A 16,440-nucleotide genomic window follows, 5' to 3' on the forward strand; every position below is an offset into this window, starting at 1 on the left:
TAAAAATAGAACTTGGCAAATGAATAGGCCATTGAAGACTTTAATAAAAATAAATGGCCAAGATATTTCACTTTGAGAAGCATCAACTATACAGGCATGCTAATCACTCTTTGGTTTTCTATTTTATTTTCTTTGAAAAGAGCATGCATTTTCTTTTTTTAAATAATTGCTTTAATATTTATTTTTGAGAGAGAGAGAGAGAGAACAAGCAGGGGAGGGGCAGAGAGATTGAGAGACAGAATCTAAAGCAGGCTCCAGGCTCCGAGCTATCAGCCCAGAGCCCTATGAGGGGCTCTAACTCACAAACTGTGAGATCATGACCTGAGACGAAGTTGGAACCTTACGCATTTTCATAAGACGCATCATACTGGGTAAATTTCAAATTTGTTTTTACTGGGCAACATAAAGAAATGTGTAAGAAATTTACAAAAGTAACAGACCTTCAATTATTCCATCTAATCAAAATTAATTTTCATTGTTTCCAAAAAACCTTCCTTGTTTTTGTCCATACATATTTGTAATGTCACAATTGCATTCAATGTTTCCACAATTTTAAATTGTTTTTCACTTAACCTTATGTTATCAATATTCCTCATGTTGCTTTATAGTCAGTATCAGTATCATAAATAAAAAGGTTGATTTTTATGCTATTTTAATCTGGCTTTGGATTAGGATAACATTTACATTTTTAAAAACTGACATACTTCCCATATTTTTACATGCTTGAGAAAAATGCAGTAAGCATGAGAATTAATTACTTCTTCAAAGTTTGGGGAAAAATCCACTGAATATCAAATCATGTGTTTTGGAAATGGAGTTTTACTAAAAACCTTGATTTTTCCTGCATCAGTGGTCATTTACAACTTTTCTCATTATAATTTTATAATTTAATTTGTGTGGATAATACCAATTCATCTACACATTTGCATATGGTATACTGTCAAACAACTGTGCATAATACACCATAATTTAAAAGTATTTTTAATAACTATATATTGACTGCTATAGCTCTTTTTTCACTTCCAATTTTATTCCGTACCAATTTTTGCTTTTTTCTTTTAGTATTTCTTTCAGAGTGAAGTCTTAATTTATCTAGTTTTCAGCTTTCCATTCTAACTTTTTTTTGTTTTATTTTTATTCATTTTTCTGTACTTGAATGACTTGATTTCCTATCCTTTCTTATCTCTTCAAATAAAATTCAACAAAGCTTTAAATCATCTCCAAGTTCTGTCCGCTCTGCTCACACTAGATATACATAGTTTTAAATTTTTAAAATTATTAGCGAAATAGTCTTTTATTGCATCTTTTACTTCTTCCTAGACCCAATCATTATTTACAAGACTCATTTTATATCTCAGAGCATTTAGAGTTGTTTTCACTGTTGGCCCTGGAACTGCAAACAAACCATGTGGCTAATTTAAGTCTTTAAAAATGTGTTGAGGGGGCGCCTGGGTGGCTCAATCAGTTGAATGTTCGACTTTGGCTCAGGTCATGATCTCATGATTCATGGGTTCAAGCCTCGCATCAGGCTCTGTGCTGACAGCTTGGAGCCTGGAGCCTGCTTCAGATTCTGCATCTCCCTCTCTCTCTGCCCCTCCCCCACTCATACTTTCCTTCTCCCTCAAAAAATAAAAAAAACATTAAAAAAATTTTAAGTAAAAAAAAAATGTGTTGAGATTTCCTCTGAATCCTCACAGATAACATATCTTACTTGAAAAGAAGACCTCTGGTTAAATAATCTGAAAGGTATATTAAATAGACCAAATTTAAATTCCTTTATAAAGCCCTACTATTCACATATCAAGGTCTTTACAAGGGTCACCTGCAGCAAAGTTTGTGCAATATTTAGCAGAGGGCCTAGCATGTCATAACTACTCAATAAATCATTGGAGGTAGTAGATATAATAATAACAGTCATCAGGGTCTGGTAGTAGTTATGTTTTCCTACCTCTCATTCAGGCTCAGCTGTGTTACTGATCTGGAGAAGAGTAATTAGCTATGTGTTTCTGGTCTGGGTTTTCTTATTAATGATCTAACATGGCTGGACTAGATGCTTCCTGAGGTTACTTCCAGCTCTAACATTTCTAAGTCTCATTTGAAGGCATTTCCAGGACCTGGACTCTTATCTATACCAGATGTAGGTCACACATATCCTTTGGTCTGAAGCAAGTTGCTCAAACACTCTTTATGAGCAAAACTCTGGAAACTGAAGTCAAGACAGAAATTTTTACCAAACTCACTACTCCACCAGAAAGATCTGGACAGGCAGAAATCAATCATTTTTGGAATAAAAGTAAAAATTTCAAAGCTATTTATCAGCTCTACTTGTGCTTTCCAGGAATAAAAGTAAAATTTCCAAAGCAATTTAAGCCAAACCTACACTTTTCCTTCACAAGAGTCTTGGCACCCATGCTAATTTGTGTTCATTTTCCATCACTATTAGCAATCATCTTAAGAGAAAAGATGAAATACAAAGTATTTGCATGGCTGGTTATAATTCAGGGCATTCCTCCTCCAAGAATGTGTACCATTGAGATTGAAAATTACTATGAAGAATGAAAATTCTCATATTCATCATTAAGAGTGAAAATCCCCAGTAGACCATTATCCACTAAGAAGCACATCTGGTAATTAGAAACAAAACAAAGCTTTCAAATTAAATTATGGGCTATATATATGTGAATAATCTTGTGCAAAAGCAGTAAAAATTATGCCTTTATACCTGATGAAATAAACCCCTTGCTGCAGTTTTAGTGCTGTTTTAAACAAGGTGTCATGAAAAGCACGGACTTACCTGTACGATAGACAAAGTTGCCTTCGGTTTCCGATGATGAAGGAGACACCAATTCTTCCTCAAATTCGTTGGAGCTAAAAGATCCCGAATGGTTTCTTTGCCTTGTCTTTCCCATCATGGCAGCATTTGTGGCCATGACGTGTCTCAAAGAGTCGTTAAGGTAACGATTCAATAAGCTGCTCTTGTATTTTGGGGGTGATACGTAGTCCTCACTGGCCCGTGACTCTGGCCTCACTCCAGCTTTTATGACTGAGCTCTCACTTTTAATCACAGGATGGTGAACTGGATTATTATAGCCCCCTTCATTTATGTGGTTTCTTGGAGGATTTTCTCCGTCTAAGGGATAAAAATATCACTAGGTAATACTTACATATACTTTTCTCCCAGCCACCCAACTGTTACAGTTAATCACTGAATATACACATAAAGAGAATATTTATTTAAAGTGTATAAAATTGTCATTGATATTCAAGATTAATTTTTAGGCACAGGAAGCAGGAATCTATGTAATCTCTCCCTATGGTATTTTAATTTTAATGAATTTCAGAGAAAATGTTATTCTGATACACGATAAATCTATAAACAAGAGGAAGCAGCCATAATTCTGTTGGTCATTTATAGTATTGTAAAAGTGAAGTTACTTCATGCAATAAAAAAGAACCATTATGGCACCATTATGTTTTGTGGAGTCAACCTTAAAAAGAGCAGTTGGGGTGAACTTCCTGGTAATGGAGGCAAAGCAAAATAAAAATATTAACAAACCTTCGGAACACGAATCATCGCTGCTTACACTAAGCCGCTCAGCATTTCCTTGAACGTATTTGTTGTACAACTTTATTCTTAAAGCCCAGCTCAAATCTGGCTGTCGAACAGTATTCTTAAGCCGACGTCTTGCATTAGCAAACCAATTTGACACCTAAAAAAGTTTTATTTTTCAATTAACAAAACATAAAATACGACCCATCACATAATTACTTTCCCACAAAGGACCAAAGCCTTTCTCAGTATATCTGATCATTAAGTATTCTCTGAATGTAATAGTATTAGACATTCATTCCATTCATTCATTCAACAAACATGCTGAGCACTTACTATAGAGACTGAGTGCATACTGTATTCTGGGAATAAACAAACAACAACAACAACAAAAACCAAAAAACAGGCCTTGCAATCAAATGTTCAGTATAGTAAGAGGGATAACTTGAAAAGTTTTTTTTGATGTTTATTTATTTTTGAGAAAGAGAGAGAGACAGAGCATGAACAGAGGAGGGGCAGAGAGAGTGGGAGACACAGAATCGGAAGCAGGTTCCAGGCTCTGAGTTGTCAACACAGAGCCCAATGCATGGCTCGAACTCATGAGCTGTGAGATCATGTCCTGAACTGAAGTCAGCCGCTCAACCAACTAAGCCACCCAGGTGCCCCTAAATAACTTTAATATAGGAAAGAATGTGATGAATGGCTTAAAAGACATTGAAATATAATGATACAGGAATCCAAAGGAAGGAGGAGTTAGTTTCATATATGACTCAAGACATCATGAGGAATTAAGTGAAGAGTTGAAGGAATATATCATGTATAATGGATAGGGAAGTGTGTTCCCAATAAAGAGGACATGGGAACAAATGTAAGTCAAATTCCAGAGATATTGTGGTGGGTAAAGAAGACAGAAAAGTTAAAGATGACCTTGAGTCATGCCTGTGTAATCAAGAGAAGGACAGTGCCATTTTGAGAAAGAAAGTAGAACTGTTTAAGGATGAAATGATGTGCTTGGTTTGGGGAATGATTAGTTTGAGGTACTAGAAAAGCATACTGGTGAGATGGGCAGGAAGAAAACAAAAATGATATCTGAGACTTAAGGGAGAGGAAGATCAGACACGGGTCAAATGCACAGAAGTGACAGCAGGCAGTTTTGAGTAGGCAGAAAGGTGGTTGAAGACCAAACCCTGGACGCCTCTAGAGATCCAAGGGCAGGAATATAAAAGAGGAGCTAGGAAAACAATCAAACAGAGCAATCAGACAAGTAGAGGAAGAAAAAATGCCAACTAACACCCAGCTTTAAGTTGAAAGTCAAGTGCTTCTGAAGCAAATAGGTGAAGACAAAGAAACAAACACTGTAAAACAAAGGAAAGGTGTTTCCATGTTTGTAAAAGATGCTGTTGGATTTCCAGAGGTTAAGATGGTACTTGAGATTTCCTTCAAAATATCAGGGTATCATCAGGGAAAAGATATATAAGTAAATAACCAGAAAGGCCAATATCGGCTTTTAAAAGAATGAAATGTGGAAAGAGAATTACATCTTTCTGCCAATTTATTCTAGAACATGAGTCCACATTACTATAATAGTTTGTGTGGCAATGCTTGCATCGGAAGTTTCTTTTTTATTTTTTTAGATTTATAATATAAATATACAGTTCTACACATTGCCGAAGACCTAATTATTGAATGAGCCTATAGTGAATCCTCCGTTTTTAAAAAACAAAAACACAACTTTTTCCTCTTTATCTCCAGCGGTTTTTAAAGCATAGTAGCTTTCCCCAATTTACACACACATACACATACATGCACACATGTATACAAAACATATCATATATAATATATGCATTCAATATTAATTACTTTCTTTGTGTTTTAAGTAACAACTTTCCTCTTAAATTTATGTGCATTGATGTGATAACTCACGTGGCTTTTCAGAAGTCTTAGTCTTTATCAACCCCTCTTTCCTATTAAGTTGTGCTATTATAACTATGATTTCATCTGGCTTCAAATTCTCAGTCTTCTCCAACCTCTATAGACAGACAACTTCTGGGACTATTCATTCAACAAATATATATTGAGTAGCTCTTGTGCTCTAGCCATGGTGGTCAGTGCTAGGAATGTTTACTGTTAAGATAAATTTCGTCCCCTGCACACATGGAAGGATTAGCAGAGAACTACATATTAACTGTGATATATGGGTGAACATTCACTATGGAAGCACGAAATGCCTGGTGCACATCATGGCCGATGTATTCACCCATGTCCTTATTAGTAATAACTGGGAATTTTAGAACATTATTTTCCTGAACTTCCATATCTTCCATTCTATGAACTTGAATGAATCTTCACCACCACCATCAAATTCAAGTGTTGATGTGCCATTATGATTTAAATGCTTACCTTCTTCAAATCCTCATTAGTGTCCTGTTATCCTATAACTGTGGTGTAAATGGAAAGAGACCTGGTTTCCTGTTTTGAATTTGCCAAATACATGTGTGGATTTGGGAAGTCACTCAACTTTTCTGAACTTCAAACCCTTCATGTATAAAATGCATTAGATGGTTCCTAACATCCTGGCCAACCCTAAAAACTAAGATCTGTGAATATAGTCTACACTCTCCTACAGAAGTGTCAATTCATTCCGTTTATAGTCGGTACTAACCTATCTTCTGCCCTTGACCACCACCCTTTCAGGCAATCAGACATGTGTGTTTATGTCCTTCTCTGCCCCCTTGACATGCAGAGGACAAACCGCAACTTCTCCTACGCCTATGTAGCTTATATTTATTGGAATCCAGCACCAAAACTTGATTACTTTCTTTACTAAACATCATATAATTCAGACTAACTTTAAATCTTAACTAACCTTAAATCTTAGTACAACCATCACATAGTATAGTATAAAATACAATTCTCATGCAAGTCTCCATATTTTTATTAAAATGCAATGGCCTTCTAATTTCAAAAACATGAACACACTATAATTCTAACATACAAAAATGGGGACCTTTATTTTTTATTTTAATTTTTAAAAACTATTTATTTTTGAGAGAGAGAGAAAGATAGAGTGTGAGTAGGGGAGGGGCAGAGAGAGAGAGAGACACACACACACAGAATCTGAAGCAGGCTCTAGGCTCTGAGCTGTCAGCACAGAGCCTGATGCAGGGCTCAAACTCATGAATTGTGAGATCATGACCCTAGCAGAAGTCGGAAGATCAAATGACTGCACCACCCAGGTGCCCCAAAATGGGGACGTTTAAATGTCATGGTGGGATTACATTTTCATATACACGGATCATATCCTTTTTTTGTGCTCTATATACTCAGCTCTTACCATAATATACTAATTACGTATTAGAAGATTTCCCAGAAAGGTTTGCTGATACCTAACATGGGCTGTCTCTGACCTGATTTCATAACTTTGACTGGCAAAAAAAATGCTAATATATTTACTCTGCCAGTATTTTATTGCCAGAAATTTACAGTACAATTAAGGACGGGATATAGTTCAAGGTGCTTAATATCTGCTTGCATTAAGTCATGCAAACAGCAAACAAACAGTTGGTTAAGAAATTTGCATAAATGCTGTTTTGCAATATTTTTTTTTCCTGATGAATTAATGTAAATTCCATCTGTTTCACAGAAGATAAAAATACCAGTTCAGATTTTCTACCTTTAACTTACTATGGATTCCTTGCAAATCTCATTAACTTCTATTTTACATGATATAGGCCTCCATGGTAACATGGATAGGTTCTGCAACAGCATTTTGATATGAAACTCAGAGCTTTAAAAACACTGTATTTTATAGTGAAAGCTTGGAGAACCAAATATCTAGAAGTTGGAAGGGAAAACTAAGTAGTTTTCATCCCTACTCTAACAGAGGTGTTTACATTGATCGTATTGACAGAGCAATCACTGTAGCAAGCCCAAAGGGATAAGATGGCATATGTCCACCTTTGAATATATAGAATTAACAAACTTATTCTGAGTTACTCAACGGAAACATTGAAAACCTCATTTCCACACCATGTAGTGTAACACTTGGAATAATGTAGAAAGAGCAATCTGAGATTCTGTTGAATATTTAACAGTTGCCATAATCCTTGCAGTTGATAACTACATATATATCTCAACAGAAGCACTCAGCTAGCAAAAAAGGTGCTATGTCAACAGAAGGGGCAAAATCTTAGAAAGTAGCAATTTTAACCAATGGCACATGGACATTATCATAGGAATGTGAAACTTCTATAAGAAGAGGAAGCATTAACATTCAGTCATTAAATGGAATCTCAAACTAACTCCACATGCATTGCACTCTGTATTGTGATCATGAAAGAAGGCATCCCAAGAAGACATTTCACTCTTATAAACAAGTAAATAAATGAATAAATAAATAAATAAATATGTGTATGTATATATACATACATATATCTGTATATATATACACATATTTAAAAATATATACACATGAACAATGGGAAACTTTGAAATCAAATATAGCCCCCATCTGCCCTTCTCTGAAAAACTTCTTCCAAGGCAATTATTCTGTAGTAAGCTCTATATCCTATGATAATACAAAACACCAACTGCATACCATTTTGTGTTATTCCACAATAAAGCTGTTTACATTTAGGCACTACAGAGTATATTTTTTTATAATGTTGAAACAGTGGGCAGCCATAGAAATTAAGCACAATGGAATATTTTGGTTGATTAAAGTACACATACACATGTCATTACCTGTCAATTTTATGAAAATGTTTATATCTCGTTAGGAAGATGCCAGATTAACAATAAATAGTTCTTTCTGCTTCGTTTTTCAGGGCTATATAAAATGTAGCCATGGATTAATGTCCTTAGAACTTCTATCTGTCAGAAAAAGTACCTTTTGTGGTCCTGAAGATATTTCTTCCACTAAAGTTTCAGTTTCTTGCTTCTAGGTCTAGTGGAGACTGCTGACCAAGTTTTATGCCCTTCCTTATCAATTTAAGAGCAACAAAACAAGGCAAAACTACATTTCATGAGAAGTTTAACAATTTGACACACAGCCAAAAGGAAAATGTTAAGTGTAAAAGACATTCTTGAAATAGGATACTCTCGTAATTAAGGAATAAAAGTTATGTTAGCCACTTATTAACATCAGTCATGAGAAACAGATAGGAGGTACTGCAATAAACAACGAAAAGGAGTTTGGAACCAGAAATAAGGGGAACACTCCATATTTGTCCACTGACACGAAAATACGACATGTTTCCAGATATACTGAAAATAATAAAATGAGTTTTATTCTTGCTGGTCTATAAACCATCATACAGCATTAAAGATGTGTGTTCAATGGAATGTATTTTAAAACTAGAATATCTTTGTCAGATTTCAAGACATTAACCAAGGTTCAGAATGGTGTTTTGGAAAACCACATGGTGATTATAATGGTATTCCCCAATTAGACCTCTTCACTCTACAAACATGTACGAACAGTTTATGGAAAGTACAGTGCTGGGGTGATATGGGGGTATTGAAAGACATGAAAAAGACATGATTGCTCTACTCAAGAAGCCTGACTCCACAGGAGAAATTTATTCACTGGGGTCTAATTTGCAGGGATCAAAAGCTTTATTCAGCTCACAGGTTTATATTTTTTCCTCCAGAAGTGTAAAGTATTTACATAATTTATTTGGTTTCCCATAGAGTCAGAATTTGCTTGGATGCTTAATGTATGTTTGACTTTCACAAACTGTCCCACATATATCAACATAAGTACAGTTGACTCTTGAACAACACAAGTTTGAACTGCATGGGACCACTTATACAGTTTTTCAACAAAATACAATACTGTAAATGTATTTTCTCTTCCTTACAATTTTCTTAATAACATTTTCATTTCTCTAGCTTACTTTATTGTAAGAATACACTACAGAATACGTATAACATACAAAATATGTGTTGATCGACTATTCATGTTATTGGTAAGGCTTACAGTCAACAGTAGGCTACTAGTAGTTAAGTTTTTGGGGAGTCAAAAATATGTGGATTTTTTACTTGTGGGGAGGGTTGGCACCCTAACACTTGTGTTGTTCAAGGGTCAGGTGTAGATAGATATATATGTGTGTGTACATATATATATATATGTATATATATATATTTACGTATGTATATATATATGTATATTCTTACGTAGATATCCTATTATGCCTAATTGAAAATAACTAGACCCAAATTGGATTACTACAGTTAACATCCCTTGGCTATTCTATACATTTTGATTTCTTCCATTTATCACTACACAGTTCCAGAAACCAACTTCATTTCCTATAAAAATTTGGAAATCGTTAGGCAGGGATGACTTATTATTATAAACAATTATCTTTGCCCCATTTAAAAATTAAATAATTTAGTGCACTTTTATTTTCTGAGATTTAGTGTAAGAGAAAGAAAATGTAATGACAAGTTTTCACTACATGAATGAAAACTTCACGTTAATTAGAAGACTGTAACAGGGTTACCAAGATCTTTAATACAAAAAGAATGATTATTTGTGTTCAAACTATCATTAGAGGTAGAAAATAATTTGATTCTGTATTAAAATTACAACTATGTGGACTGCATCTCAACAAAGCCACTGTACACAAAAATTTAAACGTCTCTGCTAATGACAATATTAGTTTTCATAATTAAAAAATGTTCTAGTGTGGGGGCAGCTGGGTGGCTCAGTTGGTTAAGCCTCGGACTCTTGATTTTGGCTCAGATCATGGTCTTCCCTTTCATGGGTTCGAGCCCTACATCGGGCTCTTACCTCACTGTGAGGAGCCTATTTGGGATTCTCTCTCTCTCAAAATAAATAAATAAACTTAAAAATTAAAAAAAAAATGTCCTGGGGTGTTGGGTGGCTCAGTCAGTTAAGTGTCTGATCTTGATTTCAGCTCAGGTCTTAAACTCCTGGTCGTGAGACCGAGCCCTGAGATAGGCTCAATGCTAAGCATGGAGCCTGCTTAAGATTCTCTCTCTCTCTCTCTCTCTCTCTCTCTCTCTCTCTCTCTCTCTGTCTCTCTCTCTCTCCCCTCTATGCCTCACCCACTCATGCTTTCCCTTCTCTTTCTCTCTCAAAAAAGATGCTCTAGCTATGTCATTTTTTTTTTGCTTTCTGTATGAAAGAATGCAAGCATTAAATATGGAACTGTATGATAAACCAAATTAATCTAATGCTTTATTGCTGACATCATTGTGAAACATTCAAATAGCTCTATAAACTGGTGTATTTTCAAAATAAATAGCATACCTGTTTAAACTGAAATTTGAACATATGCATTTATTTTCACAAGTCAAGTTTTTCTGACTGGAATCACTGAAAATTCATAGTTTTATGTTAAACAGATATTAAGCCAAGAACACTAAATAAATTTTCCCCTCCAGTGCTGCAGCAAATCACTATTAATACTATTGCCTGTTAACATGAAGCAAAACAGATGTTTTCCCCTAAAATTGTATTCTGAATATAAGCAGACAAATGCATATTATAGTTTTAATAAGCTTGAATACAAGTCAACTTTCATGCTTTGTCAAACTTTCCAGCAATTCCTAAAATGACAATTTTAAATACTCTGGAAAGCAAGTTTTATTTTATCTAGTAGTTAAATATTGTCTTTATTTGGGGTCTCCCTCACTATAAATTTAATGAAATAACCATAACTTCACAGATGCAGTCATGTAGTACTACTATAATATATGAAACTTCTTAGCTCATTTAGCTCCTCCTATTTCTGAATAAATTTGCTCTGTTTGCATGCATAAAAGTTCATGCCACCAAATTTATTAAAGAAGACTGTGGTGTGTTGGAAAAAGCATTTGATCTGGAATTGCATTATTTCCAGGCCCACCTCTACCCCTTACTAACACTTAACTTCCACAGTGCCTTGGTCACATCATCTGTAAAACGCTGATAACTGCTCTTCCTCGCCATGTTTCTGTGAATATCAAGACTCTGTAGGGAAAAATTTAGTCAAATGTTGTTGGTTGGAGTGTTGTTGGTTGGAGAAGAAACAAACTTGTACCCTTTCTCTACTCTTGACAAAGTAAACCAACTACTTGAAATTGGTCTCTTCCTAACCACAGTGGGAAGATTCCAGAAGCAAAATTTGTGGCTTCTATCTAACACTTGGGATGTCTCATATTTAAAAAAAAAAAAAAAAAAAAATTCAAAGCCCACTTCTTGCCCTTCCACTCCATCTCCTAGCTCTGTCAGTAAAGGCAATTTTTAAAGTTATCCTGTACTTGACCTTTCATATGGGGCCCTAATGTGGAATGCCTTTCTGCATGGCTCTCAAAGCATCATCCAGGGCCAGCAGCTTCGGCATCGTCCAGAGAACTTGTTAGAAATGCAAATCATCCACCCCACCCCAGACCTACTACTGAATCAAAAACTCTGGTGTGGGGCCCAGCAATGTGAGTTTGAGCAAGCCCTCCGAGGGATTCCAACGCACACTCAGGTTTGAAAATCACTGCAGATAGTCCCATCTGTAGCCATCTGGGTGCCGCACACCGGTCCAGATTCCCAGGCACCTTCTCATAACTCGCAGCTGACTTTTCACCGCCCTCCCTAACAAAACACCGAGCAGTCCCGCCTGAACGGGGCATGCGCACTGAATTGGTAGCTAAGCTTGAGAGGAAACCCAGAAACTTCCTACAACACAACTCTGCCCCCGTGCCAAGCCCTCAGCATCCTCGGAGGCAGGAGCCTGAGGACCTGGACGGGCCTCCAGGGGCCTGATCCCTGCGCGGCGGGAGGCGCGCCACGTGCAGATCCGCGCAAAGTCGACGCGCGCCCGCGCCTCGGCCGCGGTTACCTGCACTAGCGTCATCTGCGAGCCCAGCGCCAGGAGGATCTTCTCGGTCTTGGTGGGGTACGGGTTGTCACGGTGCTTGTAAAGCCACTGCTTGAGGGGCCGCGCCATGTCCTGCAGAGCCTGCCGCTTGTGCCTCACCTTCCCGCCATTCTGCCTGGCCCTGGACACCGGGAGAGGAAGCCCGGGTGAGCCGCGCCGCCCGGCTGCAGCGCCCCCCCCCCCCGGGGTCCCCCGCGTCTGGACACCTTCGCGCCCGCGGCCACGCGCCCACCGGGAACGCCTGCCGACCCCGCGTCCCGCACCCCGGGGCATCCGGCTGGGAGGTAGGTGCCCGCCAGGCGCCTCCAGGCTGAGGCGAGGCCGGGGCGGGAGCCACAGGGCTTCTGGGCGCGAAAATCCTTCCTTGGGCACCTCTCTTTGAAATGGCCTGGCCGTCGCAGGGGGTCAGGTGGCAGTGAGGGATACTAAGTTTATCTTGGAAGAGGGGATATCTTGAAGCCAGCACCCAGGGGTTAGAGGTTTAGGTGACGAAGGCTAAGTCATCGGACTGGCGACCCCTCGCCCCCCTGCACCGCGCCCTTGAGAGGCTGTGGCCTCGTGGGTTGGGTCAGGCTGCTGCCAGCTCTCGAACGTTCTTTTGGGGGAACTCACGAACTCACGCCTGGCTTCCAGGCGCTCGGGGCTTCCAGTCGCCCGCGGTCAAAGTAAAGGTTGCCCACTGGACGTCGGGAATAAAGCAAGGAATGACGGCCGTCCCCCTCCCCCCCCCCCCCCCCCCCCCCGCCCCGCTTCTCTTCTCGCTCTCTACTTCCTTTGGTCCTCTGGAAACAGGGGGAACTTTCCAAGCAAGTTGTTTGTAGAGGATAGAGGCTGAACCTAAAAAACACTCTAGGGGCCTTTTCCCGACTTAAGGTAGGGTTAAAAAGCATGGAGCACTCCGTCTCATTGGGTAAAGTTAAGAAAAAAGAAAAAAAAAAGAAAGAAAACCCTGAGGAAAAGCACATTCAAAGGAGGAAGAGGCCGCAGCAGCCCGGAGCCGGGTGCCCGGCGCTGCGCTCCCCCGCGGCTCCGGGAGGTGTCGCCGCGCGGCCGCTCGCGCGCGGCCGGCTACTCAGGGAGGCTCGCGCGCCTGCGCCTTAGCCTCCAGGACTTTCGCCTCTTTAAACACTTTGAAATGCAACTCCATCCGAAAGGACTGGTAGTAACATTTTGACGAAACCTAATCTCTATTTTACTAACCAACAACGCCGCAGAACAAGCAGCTGATGCAATCTTTCAGGTAGAGACGCCCAGGACGGCTCCCCCTCCCCCCGCGGGGCGCTCCGGGAGCAGCCGCGACGCCTCCGCAGCAGGCGCTGCGGGCCCACCCGCGAGCTCTACGCTCCCCGGCAGCCCCTCACCCGGCTAAACCGAAACTCGGTCCGGCAGGCCCGCGGCCTCCTCCTCCGGGCTCGCAGCGGGCCCCGCCGAGCCGCGCGCGCGTCCCGGGCGTCCTGCGGAGAGCCGACCTTGCCAACACCTTGGCCGAGGCACCTCGAGCTTCGAGGCCGTGGCGAGGCCCTGTCGTGACATGAGAGGGGAAGCCCACGGGGCTGGCCTGACCTGGGAAGCCCCGATTGCTTGCCCCTGCCCTGTTCCTGGGCGTCCCGCTCAGTCCTTTCTGCCTCGCTCTCATCCGCACCCGCGGTCCGCAGAGGGGCAGGGAGCCCCCTACCCTGAGGTCCAGGTATGGGAGGACTGAGGCACCGTTTCCAACAAGCCTTTTGAGCTATCTTGATGAACCGATTCCCCTATATTTTGAGAAACTAATGCCTTAAAAGGACAATCCGCGAGACCAGGGGCGGAGACCTGTCCTCCCGGGAGCTCCGGGCCCCTGACCCCCGGGCTGCGGCTGCGGCTGCCACTCCCACCCCTCCAGGCTGCAGGCGGGCAGGGGTCCCGGCAGGGTGCGCATACCCAGTCCTGCGGTGTCTCAGGCCGAGGTTGTCCTTGAGGGGCGGGCCGTCCGGAATGCCCACCTCGGGGCGGGCGTGGGGACTGTCTAGGACGCCACCATAGGGCCGGCTGCCCCTTTCCCGTTCGGGAGCACCGCGGTCCTCAAAAAGCACGGCGCCGCTGAGCTTGTTGAAGACGATGGTGTTCATGGTGCCGGCAGGCAGAGGCGCGCCGCGCGGCCGCTGCGCCTTGAGGCCTGGCCGCCGGGAGCTCCGCAGGGCTCGGGTTCTAGGAGAAGATGCATCACGTTACTCGCTCAGTGCTCACCTCCCTACGCGTCCCGAGCCCCGGACTCCGCGGAGGCTCTGGCCTGGGGAGCCGAGAGGAGGAGCGGCGGCGCCACACCTGGACAAGGGAACCCTTGCCTCTCCCCACCTGGCTACACCGCTCCTCCCTTCGCACCAATCCCCCGCACGCTCCTGGTCTCTACCCTCTTCCTAGCCCCGGCGATCGTTCCAAGGAACCTCAACCAGGGATAATTTACCCGCGTAGGAAAAGGGAAGTAATTCCTAAAGGAGTTCTTTTCTCGGTTTTAATCTGGAAGAAGTGCACTCGGGTTAGCGGAGCGGAATAGGCGCGGCGGAGTGGGGGGGGGGGGCGTTCTTCAGCCACAACGGAAGTCTAAAGCATCTCGGAGCTCTCGGGTTGGAAGGAGGGGTTGGAAGGAAGGGAAATTTTTGGGTAATATGAACAACTGCATCTGCAAGCCCCGGTTAATGAGTCCCAGGCCACACCGGGATTCCGGGGATTTTCATGTTTTCTAGATCCTGGATGGTTTGGCTGAAACCCCGAAATTCTTATTCCGGCTCAGGTCCCTGGGGGGTGGAGGTAAGGGCAGGGAAAGTGAGCTGACTTCTAAGCTACAAAGTTAAGTGGCACCAGGGACAAATGTACCACATAGTCTCCCTCCCCCCAAGTCTTCCTACCACCCCCCTGCCCGCTGCAGGACGCGCAAGGTCCCGGCTGGTCAAAGGCGCCGGAGTCCCGGGCCTCCCAGAACCCGCTGTCAGTGCTGTCCTCTTACGCAGCGTGGGTGTGAGCCTCGAACTCGAAGCCCTGACTCACCCGCCCCTTTCTGGGGTCTCGGGGAACCATTTCAGAGGTTGCATAGATGTTAGGAGCGGAAGGAGGCGTCGCGGTCCGCGCACCACCAAGCCTGCGGCTGCCGTCATTGAAAAAGCTTTCAGCTCACCTCCCAGGTCGCGGCGGCCGGGAGCCTCCTGCCGAAGAGCGCAGGCCTCAGGTTCAAGTCTGCGCCGCCGCTTAGCAGTGGCGTTATCGCCCCCATCACCCCGCCCTCGCGCTTCGGGGTAGCTCCTGTTTCTTCCCAGTAGCCTGGGCACAACTGCCAGAGCCCCCTCACCCCGCCCCGCCGCAGCGGGGGCTGCTACCCCTAACACACACACAGATCATCAGCCATGTCGAGCTCCCACACTTGCCAACGCCCCCTGCCCCGCCCTCCAGCCATCACAGGAGCGGCCACGCGCGACATTTAGGGCCGTGACCACAGAGGCGACGGCTACCGTCAGTGTTCGTGGAGAGGTGAAGTCAGACTTCTGCTGGCTGCCCCGTGTACCACAAGGCTGAGTCCTCCCACGCAGACAGGTACGTGTCTGGAGTGTGCACGCAGCCTCGGCGAAAAGTGTCAAAGCAAATTTCCGTGCTCGCAGTCTCTGTTCTAAGGTCAGGACTAGCCTTTTTTTTTTTTTTAAATCGGTGCGCTTAGTGCTTTGCGTTCACGCTGCGCTATTTGTAAAACACGCCCTTTTCCAGTCCCACAGTGTTTCCCCACCACAGTCCTGTCCTCCTATATTCAACGGCTAGTTTTTCCTAGCGACTCCGCTGCGAGGTTTGCCCTACCGGACCCTTCCGCGCTGTCCCAAGCCCACATAGACATCGCAACCACAGACACCCGGCGCGGTCCGGGTCTGCAGGCAGCAAGCGAGATGGCCGGGGGCTGCGAAGGTCCGAGAACTGGGTCCTGACTCGAGGGGTTGCGGGGTGGGGGAGGGCATGTGAAGCGCGGTACCTGGACCTCACCCGGCGCCCCAC

The 16,440-nt window shown here is 42.7% G+C and overlaps 1 protein-coding gene across 1 annotated transcript in view; it reads right to left on the minus strand.

Annotated features, from left to right (window-relative positions):
• MKX (mohawk homeobox) overlaps nucleotides 1–15,560 on the minus strand; it is a 66,354-nt gene extending 50,794 nt beyond the window's left edge. Inside the window, exons 1-5 of the mRNA XM_042993738.1 lie at nucleotides 15,454–15,560; nucleotides 14,350–14,616; nucleotides 12,394–12,553; nucleotides 3,557–3,710; nucleotides 2,795–3,130 (exon numbers count right to left, since the gene is read on the minus strand). Of these exons, the coding sequence (XP_042849672.1) occupies nucleotides 2,795–3,130; nucleotides 3,557–3,710; nucleotides 12,394–12,553; nucleotides 14,350–14,616; nucleotides 15,454–15,560 (1,024 nt within the window). The remainder of the gene's footprint in view (nucleotides 1–2,794; nucleotides 3,131–3,556; nucleotides 3,711–12,393; nucleotides 12,554–14,349; nucleotides 14,617–15,453) is intronic.
• Nucleotides 15,561–16,440: the final 880 nt, after the last annotated feature.

Source organism: Panthera tigris, chromosome B4, assembly GCF_018350195.1.
Source record: "Panthera tigris isolate Pti1 chromosome B4, P.tigris_Pti1_mat1.1, whole genome shotgun sequence".
Lineage (NCBI taxonomy): Eukaryota > Metazoa > Chordata > Mammalia > Carnivora > Felidae > Panthera > Panthera tigris.